The sequence below is a fragment of the Podarcis melisellensis genome (assembly GCF_964234715.1).
Source record: "Podarcis melisellensis genome assembly, chromosome: 16".
NCBI classification, from domain to species: Eukaryota; Metazoa; Chordata; class Lepidosauria; order Squamata; family Lacertidae; genus Podarcis; species Podarcis melisellensis.
The window spans coordinates 8160245-8183900 of NC_138533.1; the positions used below are offsets into that span (position 1 = coordinate 8160245).

Here is a 23656-nt window from a genome sequence, read left to right on the forward strand (position 1 = left end):
CCCAGAGTGGCTGGGCCAACCCAGTCAGATGTGCAGGGTATAAATAACATCATTATTTTTATCATGGAATAGGACATCCCTATTTTCACTGGAGAAATGTTGGAGGGTGTGTTAAGAGGAGCCCAGCTGGAGCAGATTTAAAGGACAGGAGGGCCTCTGCTGTGCGGCAGGGGGTTATTTACATATTTATTGTTACATTTTTATGCCACTTAGGAGCTCAACGCGACCCAAGGGCTTTCCCCGCTCTACATTTCATTCTCACAGCAACCCTGAGAGGTAGGTTCAGGCTGACAGACAGAGACTGGCCCAAGTTGCCCAGCAGGTTTCATGACTGAGAGGGGACTCGAACCCAGGTCTCCCAGGCCCTAGACCCAACATTGCTTCACATGGGCTCTCAACTCACACGCAGCACAGATATGGACCGGGGAACCTCTGACCCCATAGAGAAGAGTAAGGGAATTTTTTTTTCCAGACTGGGGGCCATGTTCCCACCTGTAGAGGGCCACCTTGCAGTGGTGGGCGGGGCCAGAGGTCCAAAGTGGGTGGGGCAACGGAGGTCCATGAATGTAGATGTTGCCTTTGTGGAGCAGGCTGGCTTCAACACACTCACACATCCTGCAGCCAGGCAAGGAAGAAGCATGATTCGGGGTCAAGGAGCCTCTCCGGCCAGGGTGGAGTTGCCTGGATCTCAGCATACTCCTCCGCTGAGCTCCCCACTGAAAGCCCCACAGGATTTCTCCTCCTCCTCCTCCTCCTCCTCCTCCTCCTCCTCATTTTATTATTTATACCCCAACCATCTGGCTGGGTTTCCCAGCCACTCTGGGCGGCTCCCAACAGAACACTAAAAACAGAATATAACATCAAACATTACAAACTTCCCTGAACAGGGCTGCCTTCAGATACCTTCTAAAAGTCAGATAGCTGTTTATTTCCTTGACATCTGATGGGAGGGTGTTCCACAGGGTGGGCGCCACCACCGAGAAGACCCTATGCCTGGTTCCCTGTAACCTCACTTCTCTCAGGGAGGGAACAGCCAGAAGGCCCTCGGAACTGGACCTCACGCGATAGGCGTGGAGACGCTTCTTCAGGTATACAGTGGTACCTCAGGTTAAGTACTTAATTCGTTCCAGAGGTCCGTACTTAACCTGAAACTGTTCTTAACCTGAAGCACCACTTTAGCTGATGGGGCCTCCTGCTGCCGCTGCGCCGCTGGAGCACGATTTCTGTTCTCATCCTGAAGCAAAGTTCTTAACCTGAAGCACTATTTCTGGGTTAGCGGAGTCTGTAACCTGAAGCGTATGTAAGCCGAGGTACCACTGTACTGGGCTGAGGCTGTCTAGGGCTTTAAAGATCAGCACCAAGACTTTGAATCATAGCTGTCAACTTTTCCCTTTTCTTGTGAGGAATTCTATTCGGAATAAGGGAATTTCCCTTAAAACGTTGACAGCTGTGCTTTGAATTGTGCTCGTAAACGTAATGCTCAGGCACTCCTGTTGCCAGAGCTGCAAATTCCATGTATCTCACAGCAGAGAAGGAATCAATTTCCCCATTTTCCTCCAAGTCGATGGAAGAAAATACAAAACAAACAGGCGTAGTTTTATCCCTTCCACCCTCTGCAAGAACCTTCCTTTCTTTCCTGGGGGGCGGTGCATGCATGTGTTGTGGACAGGGCCCTCACACTCATTTTTGGCCCTCGCACTCATTTTTCCCCACACGGTTTCTGGCTGACGCTGAATTCAGACATAACAACAGCCCCCCCTTTCCCCGCGGCTTCAAGAACCAGACAGTGACTCATCCTCTGGGCAGACAGGGAGGGAGGGGGCACAGCGTGGCTAGCAGAGAAAAAGAGATTTGTTTGGGGGTGAGGGTTAAAAGGGATGGGGGTTGGTGACCCCCACCCCCAAAAAACGAAACCTCAAGAGTCCTCTTTATCTGGTATTCTGTTGGGCGGGGGTCAAAAATGGGACACGCTGCTTCTATCCAAGCCAGCAATAATCCCTCCCAAATTTCAAGGCCTTTTGAGAAGGATTTGCTTTTCGCTCTTTGGGTGGGCTCCGATTTAAGGAGACAAAAAAACGGACACAGCTGTCGCCTTTCCTTGTCCCGCTCCCCAATATTATTCTTAATTTAATACATTAACCCTTCACCCTAAGGTCCCAGGCTGGGTTGTATTAGATTAAAAAAAGCAAACACTTACAACGGCAAAGAATAACAACAAATAACTATAAAAGCAACAAAATCCAGATTTGCAATGGTTCTGTGTTAGAAATCTTCACTGCTGTTTTCTAAAAGAGAGATTACTTGTACCTCATGGGATGTGTGCGCGCAGGAATATAATTGGTTTAATACTTCAAACTGCCTCGAAACCTCTTTGCCAATCGATAGTATATTCAAATCGCCGCTACCCCACCCCAATCACGGTCATTATTATTTTGTCCGATTTCAAGAGGCAAAATCCTAAGGCAGAAAAGTAGGTCGACAAGGGATTCAACAATCCCCAGGAGATGTGGGGCAGGGGCTCCTGGACTTTAATCCCCTTCCTTATTTGTAGAGCAAGGGGTTGTAACACACACACACACACACACACACACGCACACACAAAACAACAACAACAACAACAACACACACACACTTTTCTAGCCTTGGCCAAACTTGAGGGTTTCCCATTGCAGCCTTTCTCAACCTGTGGGTCCCCAGATGTTGATGAACTACAACTCCCATCACCCCTAGCTAGCAAGGCCAGAGCTCAGGGATGATGGGAGTTGTAGTCCAACAACATCTGGGGACCCACAGGTTGAGAACCACTGCATTAGGGCATCCGATTGGCTGCTGTGAGAGCTGGATGGGCCCCCATTGGCTGGATCCTCTCCAGGACTCTTCTGATGTTCTTATTGTCCCGCCCCCCACACTGGGTGTCCTGCACTACAACTTCCATCAGCCCCTGGCTAGCACAGTCAATGATCAGGGATGATGGGAACTGTAGTTCAAAACATCCGTAGGTCTGGGCAGTTCTGAGTCACTCATTGTTTAAGACGGAAATGCGGGGAGGGTGGTCAACAACTTTATCCGGACTCTGACTTTGGGGAATATGGCAACCCCCAGCCATGATAGCTGGGGCTGATGGGAACTGTAGTCCAACATCATCTGGAGGGCCTTGGCCTCCCCAACCCTGCTTTATACCTCTGAAACGTCCATTAATATATGTCAGAACGTGTATTAATATAAATCCAGACGGTGACAGAAGTCACGAAATTAAAAGACGCCTGCTTCTTGGGAGAAAAGCAATGACAAACCTAGACAGCATCTTAAAAAGCAGAGAGATCACCTTGCCAACAAAGGTCTGTATAGTTAAAGCTATGGTTTTCCCAGTAGTGATGTGTGGAAGTGAGAGCTGGACCATAAAGAAGGCTGATCGCTGAAGAATGGATGCTTTTGAATTCTGGTGCTGGAGGAGACTCTGGAGAGTCCCATGGACTGCAAGAAGATCAAACCTCTCCATTCTGAAGGAAATCGGCCCTGAGTGCTCACTGGAAGGACAGATCCTGAAGCTGAGGCTCCAAGACTTTGGCCACCTCATGAGAAGAGAAGACTCCCTGGAAAAGACCCTGATGTTGGGAAAGATGGAGGGCACAAGGAGAAGGGGATGACAGAGGACGAGATGGTGGGACAGCGTTCTCGAAGCTACGAACATGAGATTCACCAAACTGCGGGAGGCAGTGGAAGACAGAAGTGCCTGGCGTGTTCTGGTCCAGGGGGTCATGAAGAGTCGGACACGACTAAACAACAACAATAATATTAATCCAACCTCTCAGACCAAGTGGGAAGCAAGAGTCCTTTGACAGTAGGCCACACACTGATTCAAATTTCCATATTGTAAATTAAAGTGTTTGCGATATATTTGGTACTATTTAATTTACACTATATAATTATATTATGTGTGTGTGTGTGTATAACATGACGCAATTGGTAGTCTTAATGTATTTCATTATTAAGCCAATTAAATACACAAACAGATGGATGTGCTTTCATTGACAACGCAAAAAGGATTGCTTTAAGTTAATGCTTTAAGAGGTTTTTTTTCTTGAACGGACCACCCTGATTGGTTGGGATATGAAAGAGCCTATGGCGCTCCAGTGACATTGCTGGACTCCCAACTCCAACCAGCCCCTGACCATCAGCCATGCTGGCTGGGGATGATGAGAGCTGGACCCGACAACATCTGGAAGGCTCACTGTTCCCCCATCAATGGTTTAAAATAGGTGCAAGCTTTTGGGCCACACAGGATCTTTTTTTTAAAAAAAAAAGATCTCCAATAACGAAGTTGTTGCTGAAATTCAAAACTCCGTCTAGATTTTAGAAGTTGAAAAACTTGCTTCAGACATGTTTTCCACAGCAGCTAAGCAGAAAGGCTCCGTGGCAGAGAACACCTGCTTGGCATGCAGAATGAGGCAGGTCTCATAGACACGCTTTTTTTGTGCTTTAGAGGATGGATGAGGACCCTCAGGCTCTGAACTCGCTATCCTCTCCTGGGCTCCACTGTGCACCCTTTGTGCTCCTGCTGCGCTGGGGTGCATAACTGAACCCTCATCGAGAGGGGAGCGGGTGCGAGTGAGCGAACTAGCCCACCGCACAAAAGTAATGTTTATATTCATTGCTCCATTCACTCAGTGGCATGTGGCCCTTCGAAGGTGGCCCAGGAGGGATAGCGGCCCTCAGTCGCCCAGAGTGGCTGGGGAAACCCAGCCAGATGGGCGGGGTATAAATAAAAAATTATTATTATTATTATTATTATCAGTCTGAATGAGGTTTCTAGCACCACTTGGGACGCATTCACAGCATACATTTAAATAGAAATTGTGGGACATGTTTTCTTGTTCTTCCTATTGTGATATCCACCACCATTTCATTAATCCAATTTTACAAAGTAGGAAAATCCAAATATTGATTATCTTTCGACTGACCGGCCTCCTGAGATTACTGCCAAAATACCTCGATTTCTTGTGCAGCAGCCATAGCTTGTCAGTTTTCATTTTGGAAAATATGTATATAAGTGTGTTTACAGTGTTATGTAGCGTTCTTTGTTTTGCTTTGTTTAATTTCTATTTTTTGAAAAAATTAATTAAAAATAATAATAAAGTGGTATCATAGTGCTTTAAATGTGTCGTGTGAATGTGGCCTCAGTGGGGAGACGGTAATGCCTCAAGCTGAGGTGGTGGGGCGGTAGTGGCGCTGTTGTTCCCATGCGCAGGCTATGCCACCCCGAAAAACCACAGATTTACCTGCAGGCGGCCATCGAGGGTGCGCTGAATGGTGACGCACTTGCTGGGATGAGCGCCGTTGGTGGTGATGGCCGTGATGAGGGAGTCCAGCTCGTCCTTCTTCTCCTTCAGCTTCTTGACCAGGCTCTCGATGGCCCGCTTGGCAAACGACTCGTTCTCCCCACCCTGCCGGTGGCACATCAGGCTGTGCACAATGCTCAGGCACGCATCGCTGCTGCTGGGCTGGCTCAGGGACATGGCGGGAGCAGCGTTGTTCTGGATGGCGGGGGGAGAAGCCAAGCAGACAGCCATCAGCCTCCCCCACACCAAATAACAACAACAACAACAATAATAATAATAATAATGGAGATACACAATTTGTCAAGTTTCCCCAAGGAAGAAATTGATCTTTTAATTGATCCTTGGAACTCATCGCCACTTGATATCAGGCAGGTCCCTTCCCTTCTTTTCAGCATCAGCTAAAAAGGATTTCGTTTAGAGAAGCCTGCCCGGGTATCCAGAACACTGGTGTGTGTTTTACACTGTTTCTAATTTAACTTTTTAAAAAATCACTTTATTCATTTTATTTCAAAGCAGTTTGCGGGAGCGGGGAGATAAAGCAATGAAATCTTCAATAGGAAAATTGGACAACAACAGCTTAAGACTTCTGAGAAGTTAAAATTACAATAGACAAAAAAAAGAGAGATAACTTTATTAGAATCGTAGAATTGGAAGGGAGCTTGAGGATCATCTAGTCTGACCCCGCTGCAATGTAGCTGTCCCATACGGGAATCGAACCTGTGACCTTGGCATTATCAGTACCAGACTCTACCCAGCTGAGCTACCTTGGATTTCTTTATTTCTTTCTTTATTTTTTACAATTGAGCAGTGTCTAAATTTCACAAAATAAAATCAATAAACATACAATGGCTTGTCCGAATCTTTCAAGCTACGGGACGGGAACACTTTATTCAAGGCCTACTCAATGCTCCAGGCAGTGTTTCAAAATGCTGGCAGCCTCCGGACTCAAAACACCATGTTGTGTTTTATTAGATTATAAACCTGAGGACAGAGAATGGGTTTCTTTTCTGTTTTCGGTGAACTTGTAAAATGCTCCGGGAGCCCCCCCTTTTTTTTTGGCTGACGAAACTCTTTTAGTAAATAAACTTCCAAAATTCTTTTAGTAAACAAACTTATGATAATAATTTTTTTCTTTAAAAAAACAGCAACTGGATTCAGGAAAACTGGTGGAAAGCCTCCTGAAGACAGAATTAGCGTATTTTTCGCTCCATAAGACACACCTGACCATAAGGTGTACCTAGTTTTTAGAGGGGGAATGCAAGGGGAAAAATATTCTTTAAAGGGAGCGCTGAGCAGAGCCGGTATGCATCCCAGGCTCGGCTCAGCGCTCCCTTTAAAGAGCCGCGCGGAGCGTGTGTGCGGCGCTTGCAGGCTTTTCCTCGGGGAAAAGCCCCCAAGAGCCACACACACGCTTTTGCGGGAGGTGGGGGAAGTGAACGAGCCTGCGGAGGCTTCATGCAACGCAGCGCTCCCTCTAGAGCCAGTGTGGTGTAGTGGTTAAGAGCGATAGACTCATAATCTGGTGAACCAGGTTCGATTCCCCGCTTCTCCACATGCAGCTGCTGGGTGACTTTGGGCCAGTCACACTTCTCTGAAGTCTCTCAGCCCCACTCACCTCACAGAGTGTTTGTCGTGGGGCAGGAAGGGAAAGGAGAATGGTAGCCGCTTTGAGACTCCTTCAGGTAGCGATAAAGCGGGATATCAAATCCAAACTCTTCTTCTTCTTCTAGCTGTTCTGGCTTTTGGATAGCCTCGCAAAGCCTCTGCAGGGCACGGGGATGAAGGCTCCCTGTGCCCTGCGGAGGCTTTGCACGGCTAAGCCAGAAGTTAGAACAGCGAGAGGGAGCGCTGTGCAGTGCTCCCTCTCACTGTTCTGGCTTCTGGGATAGCCCACAAAGCCTGCATTCGCTCCATAAGACGCACACACATTCCCCCTTACTTTTTAGGAGGGGGAAAGTACGTCTTATAGAGCAAAAAATACGGTAACTAGTGAACAGAAGAAGAACAAGCCTTGCTAAAGCAGAACCAGCAAGGCTGCTTGAAGGGTGGGTCCCGTCACACCAACCCAAGAGAGTTTTGAGAGTGTCAATAAGCTTATAGAGGTGGATCCAGTCATTATTGTGGGCTTAAAAAAAAATAAAAGACTTTTGATAAAGTCCTGCACACCAAAGACTCCTGATTATTTGGGAACATGAGATGAGAGGGCTGGTGGGTCAGCAACTGGAGAAGGAACAGAGAGAAGAAATAAATGGACAGTGCTCCCAATGGAGAGATGTGGAAAGCAGAGTCCCACGAGGCCTGATATTGGGACCTGTTAAGGGTGCTGGGAATTGTAGCCCTGCGAGGGGCAAATTACAGTTTCCAGGATTCTTCGGGCAAAGCCACATGTTTTAAATGCATGGTGTGTTTATGGGACCCTCAACAGTTCAGGGAAATGTTTTAGCACACATAAACAATTTCAAGCTGTTGGGGGGGGGGGAACCTGATAAAACCTGCCACAGTTCAAGGATTCTATAACATTGCTTTAAAAAATTCACGTGATTGCTTTTTGTTTGTCAAGGGCAAGTATGAACTGGGGGGGGGGGAATACAAAACAACCCCCTCCCAAATGATTCAAACTTATCTCCATTGCCTTGAGAACTAGAAATTTGCTCGTTTCTTTTTTAATGAAAAGGGATGTCCTTTGGTGGATGAGCTCTGAGCTCAATACCAAACACTTTGTCACAAATACTGATAACACACACAGAGCGCAGGTTTTACAGCAAATGTGCTCCTGCAAGATGTAGAGACAGCAAAACATTGGGATGGATAATTTGGAAGAGGATTAGGCAAATGAACGCAGGTTAAAGCTACCAATGGCTATGCTCTAACACAGGGGTCAGCAAAATTTTTCAGCAGGGGGCTGAACCACTGTCCCTCAGACCCTGTGGGGGGCCGGACTATATGGGGGGGGGATGAATGAATTCCTATGCCCCACAAATAACCCAGAGACGCATTTTAAATAAAAGCACACATTTTGCTCATGTAGAAACACCAGGCAGGCCCCACAAATAACCCAGAGATGCATTTTAAATAAAAGGATGCATTCTACTCATGTAAAAACACGCTGATTCCTGGACTGTCCGCGGGCCGGATTTAGAAGGTGATTGGGCCGGATCCTGTCCCTGGGCCTTAGTATGCCTACCCATGCTCTAACTACACTGTCGGAGGCAGTATGCTGGAAATCGCATGCGGGGAGCACGCTGTTGAGCTTAGTCCTCGCTTGTGGGCTTCCCAATAACATTTCTGGCTGGCCAATGCGAGAACAGGTGGCCCTTGGGCCTGACCCAGCGGCTATTGTGTTGTTATATTATTGCTCTCCACTACTCACTGAGGGCTAGAAACTTACTCGATCCTTTTTTAACCAAAAGGGGGCATTCTTAGGATGCTCGTAAGATTATGCTCACATGATTACAGCGGTACCTCAGTTTCTGAACGTAATCCGTTCCAGGAGACCGTTTGGGTTCTGAAACATCCGAAAGCCGAAAACTCAGTACGGAAGCCTCAAAACGGAAAACTCAATACGGAAGCCGCGTTTCATGTTCGACTTCCGAGGCGCGTTAAAAAACCGAAGCATTTGCTTCCGGGTTTGCGGCGTTTGTCAACATTCGGAAAGCGAGGTGCCGCTGTGTTTTATTATTATTATGCTCTGTAAAATGTGTTCTTAACGTGGTAAAACACCCAGGGATCTTTTCATAGAGTCATAGAATCACAGTTATAACGGACCTAAAGGACCATTTCATCCAACCCTTCACAATTCAGGAATAAGCAACTGTCCCATATGTTTACCAGCTCCATCTGGTACGCAGGATGAGACCCTACCTGCCCGCGGATTGTCTCGCCAGAGTGGTGCATGCTCTGGTTATCTCCCGCTTGACTACTGCAATGCGCTCTACATGGGGCTACCTTTGAAGGTGACCCGGAAACTACAACTAATCCAGAATGTGGCAGCTAGACTGGTGACTGGGAGCAGCTGCCAAGACTACATAACACCGGTCCTGAAAGACCTACATTGGCTCCCAGTACGTTTCCGAGCACAATTCAAAGTGTTGGTGCTGACCTTTAAGGCCCTAAATGGCCTCAGTCCAGTATACCTGAAGGAGCGTCTCCACCCTCATCATTCTGCCCGGACACTGAGGTCCAGTGCCAAGGGCCTTCTGGCGGTTCCCTCGCTGCGAGAAGCCACGTTACAGGGAACCAGGCAGAGGGCCTGCTAGGTGGTGTCACCTGTCCTGTGAAACGCCCTCCCAACAGATGTCAAAGAGAAAAACAACTACCAGACTTTTAGAAGACATCTGAAGGCAGCCCTGTTTAGGGAAGCTTTTAATGTTTAATAGACTATTGTATTTTAATATTCTGATGAATGCCATCCAGAGTGGCTGGGGAAACCCAGCCAGATGGGCAGGGTATAAATAAATTATTATTATTATTAGGGTCAAACCTGCAACATTGAAGTTATCAGCACCGCGCTCTAACCAACTGAGCGCTATATAAATTGAAATCATCATGATAATATCTGAGCTGAATACCAGATTACTCACTGCAAACACTGATGCACTCAGCATTGGATCTGGGGGGGCAGGGAGTCTCTTGAAGCATTTTGGGGGAAGTGTATGATGGGAAATATATGCTAATAGGTGAACAAGGGCGTCATTGGTTTGCTTCAGAAAGAGAGGTCAACAGCTGGGAGTGGAAGCCACATGGGCCCATAAATAAACTGAGCTTCCCGGTCCAGGGACAGTCTACCTCTTAAGTTCCTGTCCTGGGGGGGGGGGTATAAACAGTGGGCTTCCTACAGGTCTCCTGGAAACAGGGACGAGTTAATCCAGCAGGGCTCTCCTTACAGAAATAGCCATGGCTGTTGAGAATGAAGTCTCCCTATTCACAGGCAGTCTACTGATCTGATTTCTTTCCGCAGGGCCTGTAAGACAGAGTTGTTCCGCCTGGCCTTTGGCTTGGAGCCAATTTGATTCCCTCCCTCCCTCTCTTTCTTTTTTCTTTTCCTTCTCCTCCTGCGATGAGGCTACATTTTAATATTTTAATGTTGTATTTTTGATTTTGTTTTTAAGTTGTATCCATTCAACTTGCTTTTATTATTGCTTGTTAGCCGCCTTGAGCCCGGCCTTAGCTGGGGAGGGCGGGGTATAAATAAAAATTATTATTATTACCTGCAAAGGCCAGGTACTAGGAAGAGAGAGCAGGGGTGGGCTATTGCTTGTGAGCTTTGTGGCTTCTTCCTTTCAGAGTCAGGATATTGGACTAGATGGGCATTTGACCTAACAAAGATCTTCTTAGGTTCTTAAGGACTGGAGCTGAGATTTGGGTCAGGGCTGGCAACCTTCCCATTTATATATATCTCCCTCCCCTACTATACACACACACAAACGGTGTCCCTTCAGAGTATAACAACTCAGGAAGAGGGCTGCATGTACTACACTTTACATAAGCATGTTTACATTATGCAGATTTCCAGCAAAACCTCTGTTGCCTTGACCCAATTTATTATGCAAATGCTTTTACTACTTTCCAGGAATTATTCTGGAATTCACGGAGAGCAGAGATAAGGGGCCATGAGCAAGGCTCTGAAGTATCCGCCTTCTAAAGCGGGACAGGGAACTCTCCAAATATTGTGGGACTCCAACTCCCATCATGCAGCGCACCCAGCGGTCATGGATAATGGGAGTTGTAGTCGAGCAATGTCTGGAGAGCCACTGATTCTCTCCTAAAGGACGGGCACCTCATTCCGAAACTCCCCGAGACTTTCTGAGATTCCACCCGTCTATCTTCTATCATTTGCTTAGAACCATGAGAGCTAGTAAGTTTGCCCGGCTTAGAAAGGAAAGAAAGCAGAGGTTCTTTGGAACGTAACTGACCGGCCTCGCTGGTCAAAGATATATCTGAGCCAGAAACGAACCTACATGAGACATAAGTCAAAAATCTCTGGAAGGAGTGAGGTGGAAAAACAGTCACCGCTGAGCCGGACAGAGCAATGGTCTGAGTCAGCACATGGCAGCTTCCTACATCCGCATTTAAATCAGGCCTTTATTAGAATTGTAGATTTGGGACCCCAAGGTTCATCTAGTCCAACCCCCTGCAATGCGCGGGTGGTGCTGTGGGTTAAACCACAGAGCCTAGGACTTGCCGATCAGAAGGTCAGCGGTTCGAATCCCCGCGATGGGGTGAGCTCCCGTTGCTCGGTCCCTGCTCCTGCCAACCTAGCAGTTCAAAAGCACGTCAAAGTGCAAGTAGATAAATAGGTACCACTCTGGCGGGAAGGTAAACGGCGTTTCCGTGCGCTGCTCTGGTTCGCCAGAAGCGGCTTAGCCATGCTGGCCACATGACCTGGAAGCTGTACGCCGGCTCCCTCGGCCAATAAAGCGAGAAGAGCGCCGCAACCCGAGTCAGCCACGATTGGACCTAATGGCCAGGGGTCCCTTTACAACACACATTTGACCATGAGGACTACAAGCTTAGCATTACATTTAAGGGAAAGGCCACAAAGTCACTGGTTGAGAATATACTTTGCACACACAGAAGATACCCAGAGTCTGAAGAGTCACTGCCAGTCCGAGCTGAACAGACCAACGTTTTGACTTGGCTTAAGGCCACATTTGGGGAGGCGACCATCACCCACCTACTCCTGGAATAAAACAAGAACGGATGTAGCAGCAATAAAGGAACATGCTTGTGCCAGGATGACGGGAGTCATGCGAGGGGAAAAGGATTCCTCCCTGTAACTTTGGAAGGAGGGACAGGGAGGCGTGACGCCCAGCCATCGCGGCAGAAAAACTGGAGACTGTGGGTGGGTCACATGCAAGATTCCCTGCCCTTTAATAAGTTTCAGAAGAGAAGGATATTTATTCACCAGTCTGAGCTCCCTGGGGAAAGAGAAAAAGGGGAAAGAGCAGATCGACTAGAGGTTTTGTTTTGTTTTTGTCTTCCATGTTCTGGGTGGGCAGATAAAATAATATTGGGGTGCAGTGTTTACCCCACGCCAAGTAGACACACATTGAAACGAGCAGTTAAAAACTAGCCTGCTTTGTTTGACTGTGTCTGCTCAGGGCAGAAAGAGCATCAAACTCAACCCAGGTTCTTTCGTTAAGAAGAGAAGTAGAGCCTAGTGGTTAGAGGTGAGCAGAGGGAAGACTCGTGGTGCCGAGGAGGGGGGGAGTAGAATGTGAGGTCCCGGACTCCTGGGTTCTTTCCCTCCCCGCACTTTCTCTTTGGGCCCAAGCATGGGTCAAAGCTGGTTGGGATAATGTAGCCCAGTCAAACATATAAATGTCCCCTGAGCAGCACATTCAGGTACAGAGACTTAGAGGAGGGAATCTTGAAATGACACAGAAACACAAAAAACTGCCTTGCACCGAGTCAGACGGTTGGTGTATCTAGCTCAGTATTGTCAACACGGGCCGGCAGCAGCTCTCCAGGGCTTCAGGCAGGAGGGTGTGTGTGCGCGCATCTCTCCATGCCCTACCCGGAGATGCCATCGTGGATCGCACCCGGGACCGCCTGCGCGCAAAGCCACCGCGCTGCACGCTTTCCCCATAAACAATGCAAGTTTCTAGTCCTCATCGTTCTGAACAAAGCACAAGCCCTCTCCGGGGGTTTCAGGCAGGGCCCTCTCCTCCCAGCCCTACCTGGCGATGCCTGGGACCTTTTGCAGGCCAAGCAGATGATCTGCTACGGCCCCTCCCGGAGAAGTGGGGTGGGGGTAGGGAAAGAGAGGGGCAGCGAGCGATCTGAAGCTGGAGGAGAGGAAACTCCGGACCCCGGTGCCCAGAAGTGGCGTGGAAAGGCTGGGGGGCAGCGATGCGGGAGACCCTCCTGCCAAATCAAACAGGGGGGGAAACTCACCGGCTATGGGCGATCCCTCTCCGGGGTGCACGGATGCTCTCCGCGGGGTTCAGGCATGCTCCCCTGGACGTGGCAGGCGGATTAAGCCCCCCTTGAAGGCGGCGGGACGCGCGTCGGCGGCGGCTGCTTTTGGAGAGGAGCGCGCGCTCTCTTTGCGCTCTCTTCTCCAAATGGGAGCGAAAGACGGGGAAGGAGGCGGCGGCGAAGGCGCAGACTAAACACAGCCGAGCCAGACAATCGCCTGCCTGCTAGCCGTGCTGTCAGCTGCAGCTTCGCCTCGGGGGGAGAGAGAGAGGGGGAGAGGGAGGGAGATGGGAAAAAGCAAATAGCGAATTCTCCACGGGGTCAGGCTGAGCGCAGTCCCTGCCGCCCTCCTGCTTCCCCATCTCCCGCCTCTCTCTCAACCCAACGAGATATTTATTGACATTTCCACCCCCGTCTTTCTTATCCCAGGAGATCTCCCTTCCCTGTTTGGTCCTTACAACAACCCTGGGAGGTAGGCTGGGTGGAGAGCGCGCAAAACAAAACAGCAAAACAGGCGGCAGAGATCACACACGCGCCTGATCAATCTGATCCAATATGAAAATGTCATAATAAAGACCTAACTTTGGAATAAACAGCTTATATCCAAGAAAGCCATGTTCAGCAATCCATTAGAATGTAAGAGTAAACAGCAAATTGAAAATCAGAAAATGATAATTAAGCAAATCCAGTCTTGGCAATTGCAATAATTACTAAACTATAATCAATGGAAATAACAGGAATGCATAAAATACAAGGACATATAAAACCATGTAAAAGGCTCAAATTGATAAACAAGGACACAGAACTTAATTTTTTTTTTTTAAAGATATCCCTGAATTCCCAGGCACTGTAAGCTCCTCCAACCTGTAAGCCAGGGCTGAGGGTGGGAGGGGCTAAGGGGACGTAGGCAGGGCAACAGATGCAAATTTCACCTTTGTATGGCAGGTGAGTTTCTACACCTGCACCTACCTCTCTATCCTCTGTCCAGGGAAGCGAAGGGCATGTGCAGAGTTTGAGGACACATTCCGGTCAGCCTCCTTCAAAAAACCTAGCATGAAGTAGGACCGGTGAAGGCCTGGGAAATGCCCCGAGGGCCAGAGAAAGAAGTCTGGAGGGCCACATTCAGTGCCCAGACCTGAGGCTTCCCATTCATTCTTTATTCACCAGATCCTGCTTCCTTTCCCAATCTGGGCAACCATATCTAGGATTACCCCTTCTTCTCTCTTCCAGAACTTAACAACAATAACTGAGCAGCTTCTATTCCTCGCTCTCCCCTGTAATAAAAAGATAAAGGGACCCCTGACCATTAGGTCCAGTCGTGGCCGACTCTGGGGTTGCGGCGCTCATCTTGCTTTATTGGCTGAGGGAGCCGGCGTACAGCTTCCGGGTCATGTGGCCAGCATGACTAAGCCGCTTCTGGTGAACCAGAGCAGCACACGGAAATGCCGTTTACCTTCCCGCCAGAGGGGTACCTATTTATCTACTTGCACTTTGACGTGCTTTCAGACTGCTAGGTTGGCAGGAGCAGGGACTGAGCAACGGGAGCTCACCCCATTGCGGGGATTCAAACCGCCAACCTTCTGATCGGCAAGTCCTAGGCTCTGTGGTTTAACCCACAGCGCCACCCGCGTCCTTCTCCCCTGTAATATCCCCTGGTTATTACCTCTCTCCTGAGACTTATAAAAGATCAGTGCAGTCTCTCCTTCCTCCCACCAATTCACAGGCCTTGGCTCCCCACATTGTCGTATTCCGGGTCAGGGGGAAGAGTTGGGAACCGCACCTGTTGAGTTTCATCCTGTCGGCATCAAAATCAGGCAGCAGGAACCTTGACTTGAGCCAGAAAGTCCATATCAACATTTCCCAAAAGTGTGTACCAGGCGCAGACTAAAGTGTCAGACTGACTAAATGTGTAAAAGACTTTCATGGCACAAAACCCCCCAAAATACTAGCTGTGGAGGCACCTGTCCTCTGTAACTCAGGGTGATTCACTGCCCAAATTTTGCCTCCTTCATTTATTTAGTATCTGTTACCTTTTCTTTTTTTTGCTCACCCTTCCAAAAGAATGAAGGATTCTCCCCCTTCTTAACCTGCACAACAACCCTGGAAAGCACCGTATTTTTCGCTCTTTCCCCCTCCTAAAATGTAAGGGGAAATGTGTGTGCGTCTTATGGAGCGAATGCAGGCTGTGCAGCTATCCCAGAAGCCAGGAGAGCAAGAGGGATCGGTGCTCTCCTGGCTTCAGGGATAGCCACGCAAAGCCTCTTGAGCGCAGCGGGAGCGCTCCTGCCTCTTCGCTCAAGAGGCTTTGGGTTGCTTTCTCGTTTTCCTCCTCAAAAACTAGGTGCGTCTTATGGTCAGGTGCGTCTTATAGAGCAAAAAATACGGTAGTTCAGGCTGAGGGCTCTCTCAAGGCTGCACCCGCCAGACTTTTGTGTACCCCACCAGCATTGCCAAAGTTCAGGGATGATGGGATTTGTAATCCACAATCTCCGGAGGGTCACCATTCACACTGATTACCCCAGGTCAACCGTTTTGGGGAGATGCGAGAGTCACAGGCAATTCCGATTTTAATTCAGAAAATAATCATCCTTCTTTGGGGATTAGAAGTCTTTGGCGTTAGAAGTTCAAGGGGAATACAGTATAGGAACAGCCTGCTAGATCAGGCCAACGGCTCATCTTGTCTGGCATCCTGTAAAGTATTGCACTTGGGCAAAAAAAATGAAAGGCACAAATACAAGATGGGTGACACCTGGCTTGAGAGCAGTACATGTGAAAAGGATCTAGGAGTCTTGGTTGACCACAAACTTGACATGAGCCAACAGTGTGACGCGGCAGCTAAAAAAGCCAATGCAATTCTGGGCTGCATCAATAGGAGTATAGCATCTAGATCAAGGGAAGTAATAGTGCCACTGTATTCTGCTCTGGTCAGACCTCACCTGGAGTACTGTGTCCAGTTCTGGGCACCACAGTTCAAGAAGGACACTGACAAACTGGAAGGTGTCCAGAGGAGGGCAACCAAAATGGTCAAAGGCCTGGAAACGATGCCTTATGAGGAACAGCTAAGGGAGCTGGGCATGTTTAGCCTGGAGAAGAGGAGGTTAAGGGGTGATATGATAGCCATGTTCAAATATATAAAAGGATGTCACATAGAGGAGGGAGAAAGGTTGTTTTCTGCTGCTCCAGAGAAGCGGACACGGAGCAATGGATCCAAACTACAAGAAAGAAGATTCCACCTAAACATTAGGAAGAACTTCCTGACAGTAAGAGCTGTTCGACAGTGGAATTTGCTGCCAAGGAGTGTGGTGGAGTCTCCTTCTTTGGAGGTCTTTAAGCAGAGGCTTGACAACCATATGTCAGGAGTGCTCTGATGGTGTTTCCTGCTTGGCAGGGGGTTGGACTCGATGGCCCTTGAGGTCTCTTTCAACTCTAGGATTCTATGATTCTCACAGCGGCCACTGGGGAACCAGGATCTGACCACAAGAGCAACTCCCCCCCTCCTGTGGGATTCGAAAGCATCACTGCCTCTGGCAGAGTCATTGATCATACAAATTATAAAATTGGAAGGGTCCCTGAGGATTACCTGCATTGCAGGAATACGCAGCTGCCTCTTATGGGGATCGAACCTGCAACCTTTGCATTATTAGTACCATGCTCTAAGCAGCTGAGCTGTCCAGGCTGTTCAATAGCTTTGTCCTCCATGAATCTGTCCTATCCACCTATAAAGCCATCAGAGTTGGTGGTGGGGTCTTAGGGGAGAGGTAGTGCCTCTGATGGGCCATGGGTGGCGCTATGGGTTAAACCACAGAGCCTAGGACTTGCCGATCAGAAGGTCGGCGGTTCGAATCCCCGCGACGGGGTGAGCTCCCGTTGCTCGGTCCCTGCTCCTGCCAACTTGGCAGTTCAAAAGCACAAAAGTGCAAGTAGATAAATAGGTACCGCTCCGGCAGGCAGGTAAACGGCATTTCCATGCGCTGCTCTGGTTCGCCAGGAGTGGCTTAGTCATGCTGGCCACATGACCCGGAAGCTGTACGCTGGCTCCCTCGGCCAATAAAGCGAGATGAGCACCGCAACCCCAGAGTCGGCCACAATTGGAAACGGCCAAGTGCCCTCTGCCTGCCTGCCTTGGGAGCAGAGGTGATGTTAGGAGGGTCCTTTTACTTTACTAGTGCCTCTGATGGGGGGCACACCATGCTCCTTCTGAGGCAGTTTGTCCACCTTTGGTGCCCACCCTGCACTCAGCTGTCACCTGTGACTCCCAGAAGCTGTCGGCATGCGATAGTGCCCACACCCCGGGAAATGGCTTTGACTGGCCAGCTAAAGCAGATGAGGGGAGTCAATGGATCTCAAACCCTCGGTGAGTTAGGGGCTTCCCCTCTATGCTCTGGCGGACTGAGTGGATGAGATCAAGAGTGGGTCCAACAGTCGAGAAGGCTGTAGAACATGGGTTGGCAAACTAAGGCCTGGGGGCTGGATCCTGCCCAATCGCCTTCTAAATCTGGCCTGTGGACGGTCCGGGAATCAGCATGTTTTTACATGAGTAGAATGTGTGCTTTTATTTAAAATGCATCTCTGGGTTATTTGTGGAGCCTGCCTGATGTTTTTACATGAGTAAAATGTGTGCTTTTACAGTGGTACCTTTGGATGCGAACGGGATCCGCTCCAGAGCCCTGTTCACATCCTGAAGCGAACGCAACCCGTGTCTGCGCATGTCGTAATTCGCTGCCTCCGTGCATGTGCGTGATGTCATTTTGAGCATCTGCGCATGCGGCGTAACCCGGAAGTAACGCGCTCCGTTACTTCCGGGTCGCCGCGGAGCGCAACCCGAAAACGCTCAACGTGAAGCTACTTCAACCCAAGGTATGACTGCATTTAAAATGCATCTCTGGGTTATTTGTGGGGCATAGGAATTCATTCATTTCATCAAAAAACAATATAGTCTGAGGGACAGTGGACCGGCCCCCTGCTGAAAAAGTTTGCTGACCCCTGATGTAGAAGGAAGTGAGGGGCAGATGGGGCTCGTCCACTTGGGAAGGGAGCCCATCTAGAAGAAGGAAAACTCTGATCCTAAACCTCTAACTTTGGGAAAAGAAAAGGCTCGGGAATAAATTCTACACAAATCCAGAGTGGAGCCCCTAAGACAGTTGGATGGCGCCTTGTAGCCAAGCTGGTCTCAAATGTATTGCTGTTTTATTTTTTGACTACATCAGTGAGGCTGAGAGGGGGGTCTGTGCAGCCCAGGACCTCCAGACACACTGCCCAGGATTGTGTACCAACTTTGGTGCTGATTTGACTCCCCTCCATTGTCTCTCAAGACAGACGCATGTCAACAAACAGAGTTGGTGGCCATTGCTGCCTCCAGTGGCCATGAGTTCCACAGTCTTAACTAAGCGCTGAATGTTTATCTGTCCCGAATCTTCCAACATTCAGCTTCACTGCACTTCCCACGACTTCTGGTGTTATGAGGGATAAAAGCGTTCCTTTCCTCGCTTCCTCCATGCCACACATCGTTTTATAAACCGTGTCGCCTTTTCTCTAAACAAAAGAGTCTCAAACGTGACAATCTTTCCTTATAAGGGAGAACACGGAGCCAGCGTTTTTCTGAAAGGAGCGTTTGCAAATGGGAAAAAAAAACAAGCACCAGAATTCATGGGGCAGAGATGGAAATATTGCGTGAGGGGCAGGTGTGGGAACGCAAATCCTCCCTCCATATAACACACTCTTGTTGTGCATTGCTGTGTCTCAGCAAGCTGATTTCCGAGCACACTCTGGGAAAATCCTTGGTGGTTCCGCAGACACAACAACAGGAGGAGAGAAATTAATCTCTTGCGAGCCTGGGACACTATAAGATAGCAGACACAATGTTTTCACACCCTATAAACCGTCCTCCCTTCCAAGACAATAATAAAAAAGTCCCACAAACTACACATCTGTTGATTATGGTTATGCTTTGTCTCTGCCAGAGGCAGCAACAAATCTAAGTTGCTGGAAAAACACAGCAGGGAGGGAAAAGTGAATAAAAGGTCTTCCCCCCTCCCTCTCTTATAACACTGGAATTCGGGGAAATCCAATGAAGGTGAAGGTTCAGGTAAGGTAAAAAGGTAAAGGACCCCTGGACGGTTAAGTCTAGTCAAAGGCAACTCTAGGGTTGTGGCGCTCATCTCGCTTTCAGGATGACGGAGTCGGCGTTTGTCCACAGACAGCTTTCCGGGTGGTGTGGCCAGCATGACTAAACCGCTTCTGGCGCAACACAACACCGTGACGGAAACCAGAGCGCATGGAAATGCCGTTTACCTTCCCGCTGCAGCAGTACCTATTTATCTACTTGCACTACTGTGCTTTCGAATTGATAGGTTGGCAGGAGCTGGGATAGAGCAACGGGAGCTCACCCCGTCGCGGGGATTCAAACCGCCAACCTTCTGATCAGCAAGCCCAAGAGGCTCAGTGGTTTAGGCCACAGTGCCACCCACAGATAAGGACCAGCCGCCTGAGAAACAGTATCTATTCAAATGCGATTTTGGTTTTAAATGCAGTGTTAGCAGCTTAGTCATGCTGGCCACATGACACGGAAGCTGTACGCCGGCTCCCTCGGCCAGTAAAGCGAGATGAGCGCCGCAACCCCAGAGTCGGTCACGACTGGACCAAGTGGTCAGGGGTCCCTTTACCTTTTAAGGTGGTCTCTATGGGAGTATATTGTATTTAATTATGGGGTATCAGAGTTTTTAGGGGGCTAACCAGGCTGGGATAGTTGGGACAGCAGGCTTGTTGGTTTCTGAATGTCTGATGTAGATTTTCAATTTCCTTGTTCTGTATGGGACAATGACAATAAAGATTATCGTATCGTATAAAAGAAAAGCCCTTCTTCTCGCAGAGCAGCTAAACTGTGGAACTCTCTCCCACAAGGTGTACTGATGGCCACCAGCCTTGTGTGACTTTAAAAGTAAAGGTAAAGGGACCCCTGACCGTTAGGTCCAGTCGTGACCGACTCTGGGGTTGCGGCGCTCATCTCGCTTTATTGGCCGAGGGAGCCGGCGTACAGCTTCCGGGTCATGTGGCCAGCATGACTAAGCCGCTTCTGGCGAACCAGAGCAGCGCACGGAAACGCCGTTTACCTTCCCGCCGGAGCGGTACCTATTTATCTACTTGCACTTTGACGTGCTTTCAGACTGCTAGGTTGGCAGGAGCAGGGACCGAGCAACGGGAGCTCACCCTGTCACGCAAGAAACAGCAACAGGCGAGAGCCGCTTTTGTGTTCAGGTCCTGCTTCAGCTTCCCATTGGGGCGTGAGGCTGGCCACTATGAGAACAGGAACCTGGACTAGATGGGCTGCTGGTCTGATCTAGCAGACAGGCTCTTCTAATGCTCTTGTGGAACCTCCAGCGCCAGGGCCAGTCTACCTGATTCCTGGGTTCTTACGGGCATCTGGACGCTGTGAGGGCAGGATGCTGGACTAGATGGGCTGCTGGTCTGATCCAGGAGGGTCCTTCTTATGTTCTTACGGGCTCTGGTGATGGTGCTGGGCGCAGGGAATTGGGGAGGGAGGTTAGTTCAGATCTGCCTTTCTTTAGACAACCAGTTGACAGTCGGGCGACCCAGCTATTCCTGGCCCTGGGCAGAGGTGTGCGCATCAGTCGCGGGGTGCAAAGAAATCATATATGGGGTGGATCATAAAATAATATGCACCAGATCTCTAAAGCGAGGGGGGATCCTGGTTGCTCCTTTATTCTTTATTTTTTGGTGCAGGGGGGAGAAAAAATGGAAGCCGTTGGGAATGAGCTAGGTACTCACCCCATAGGCGCTGGTTGGTCCCTCCTGCTCAGCAACCCACCCGCCTTCCCAACACTTGGAAAAAACAAAATCAAAATCAGCCACTCCGCTTTGCAACTTGTTCACAACAATAACATAAAGAACAGCCTTTGGGAACGTGTGAAAGCGCACAAAGGCCGGCAGCCAATGGGAAGCGTCGGCACAGGAGGCCGCCAAGATCCCGACCAATAGGCGCCTCGGGCCCATCAAAGCTTGGGGAGGGGGGAAGTGGGGCGGGGCCAGCCCGTTCCATGAAAGGCAATATATACGTTTGGCGGACTCGAAAGGGAGCAAAAGCTTTTGTTTTGGGCTGTACCACTTTCTTGAACAGAAAGGGGGGGGTTATTTGAGGCTTTGCGAGCTCTGCAGCTGATGCAAATATATATACAGTACAGTATTTGACTTCTCAGATCAAGAAACTGGCTTGAGACTTATTCTCCTGACAGAGCAGCATGTAAATGTCATGAAATAGAAAATAAACCCTGAACCACACGCACCATTTTACATGTGAACTACTAAATGAAAACCCCTGGGGCGGGCAGAAAGAGAATCTTCTCTTAGTTCTGGGAACAAGGCAAGACACAGGTGCTGGTAGTTCAGGTCAGATCAAGTGACAGGTTTTTGAAGGCGTTTTCTCTGGAGGCGAGCAAGCCTGCAAGCAATGGGCATTGTTGTTGTTGTTTAGTCGTTGTTACAGATAGGTAGCCGTGTTGGTCTGCCATAGTCAAAACAAAAAAATTCCTTCCAGTAGCACCTTAAAGACCAACTAAGTTAGTTCTTGGTATGAGCTTTCGTGTGCATGCACACGAAAGCTCATACCAAGAACTAACTTAGTTGGTCTTTAAGGTGCTACTGGAAGGAATTTTTTTGTTGTTTAGTCGTGTCTGACTCTTCGTGACCCCATGGACCAGAGCACGCCAGGCACTCCTGTCTTCCACTGCCTCCCACAGTTTGGTCAAACTCATGCTGGTAGCTTTGAGAACACTGTCCAACCATCTCGTCCTCTGTCGCCCCCTTCTCCTTGTGCCCTCCATCTTTCCCAACCTCAGGGTCTTTTCCAGGGAGTCTTCTCTTCTCATGAGGTGGCCAAAGTCTTGGAGCCTCAGCTTCAGGATCTGTCCTTCCAGTGAGCACTCAGGGCTGATTTCCTTAAGAATGGAGAGGTTGGATCTTCTTGCAGTCCATGGGACTCTCAAGAGTCTCCTCCAGCACCAGAATTCAAAAGCATCCATTCTTCGGCGAAGCTACCAGTCCTCATGGTCCTGAATGATCAAGGGGTGTGTGTGTGTGTTGTTAGAAGCAAAGGAAGATGTTTCAGAGTCAAACCATTGGTTCATCTAGGTTTAGTACCATCTACACCAGGGTTTCCCAAACTTGGGTCTCCAGCTGTTTTTTAACTACAACTCCCACCATCCCTAGCTAGCAGGACCAGTGGTCAGGGATGATGGGAACTGTAGTCCAAAAACAGCTGGAGACCCAAGTTTGGGAAACACTGGTCTACAGTCAGTGGCCGAGGATTTCAGACAGGTGTATTTTCCCACCAGTCCTACCTGGAGATTGAACCTGGGCCCTTCTGCATGCAAGGCAGATGCTCTACTGCAGAGCTACTTCCCCCGCTTTGCTGCATCAGTAACACTCCTTGCTCAACACCTCTATAGATTGCAGGATGCTACCAAAATAAAAACGGGAATGCATTTTTGCATGACAAGCACCAAAGTGGCTAGGCAATTTTTTTTAGCATTAATGGGGTATTCTTCCAAATTTCCAGAGAGCAGCAAATGCCATCACCTCTACAAACATCTCACAACCCCAGCTAGTTCTGAACAAGATTCCCCATGGATCAGATATTTAAAGCCAGCTGCTAACAATGCTTCATAGCAAACTACATTTATTTAAAAAATAACAAGCTTAGAGGATGTATTCTAAGCCAGAGGGCATTTGTGGTCCTAAAATCTGCTCCCGTAACCACGGTTACAGCTGAAGCAGTATCCCCACATAACCACAGGCTTGCACCCCACTTGTCTCTTACCTGTGTCTATGGTCTTCCCATCTTAAGCTGCACTCTTTTCATTCATGCCCTCAAAGCTCCTTCAAATTTAATGGTGGATGAAAAACAAAGGCTTTGGGAAAACAGAGGTGTGTAACTAAGCAGAGTGGTTGGTAAAGAACTTTCGTACGATCCCTTTGCTGGTATCAACAGGCAAAGAAATATTTGAACAGCTTGCATTTTCACTAGAGGGGGTACCACTGACTCCAAATATGAAATATTGATAGCGTATCTTCTTTGTTTCACATTCTGTGTTCTGCAAGTTTCAAAACTCCAGAGATGGACAATTTTTATAGTTTTGGAGGAATTTCCGGAGGGGTAAGTGTGTTAAGGGACTATTTGTTTTTCTGCAATCACCTGAGGATCTTGTGGCATAAACGTTTGTGGACCTGGGGCCACAGATGCACCTAACAAAAGCAGACTTGAGTCCAGAAGAAATCTGTTAAATTGTTTGTTTTTGGTAGTGTGGAGAGCAGCAGGTGGCTTGTATCTAAAAGTGACCTATGTACAAATCCATCCATTTCTGCATTTTTTCCTCCCCATTTCA

At 48.7% G+C, this 23656-nt stretch overlaps 1 protein-coding gene across 4 annotated transcripts in view; it reads right to left on the reverse strand.

The window, feature by feature from the left end:
• LOC309358449 (mothers against decapentaplegic homolog 4-like) overlaps positions 1-21152 on the reverse strand; it is a 35798-nt gene extending 14646 nt beyond the window's left edge. For 2 of the 4 annotated variants that reach the window (XM_081891561.1, XM_081891558.1), the window contains exons 1-2: positions 9920-9947; positions 5280-5534 (exon numbers count right to left, since the gene is read on the reverse strand). In XM_081891561.1, the coding sequence (XP_081747687.1) occupies positions 5280-5534; positions 9920-9943 (279 nt within the window). In that variant the 5' untranslated portion in view covers positions 9944-9947. Of the gene's footprint in view, positions 1-5279; positions 5535-9919; positions 9948-13235; positions 13749-21044 lie in introns of those variants that run through there. The other 2 variants (XM_081891560.1, XM_081891559.1) reach the window with 2 other exon arrangements.
• Between the last annotated feature and the right edge of the window lie 2504 nt (positions 21153-23656).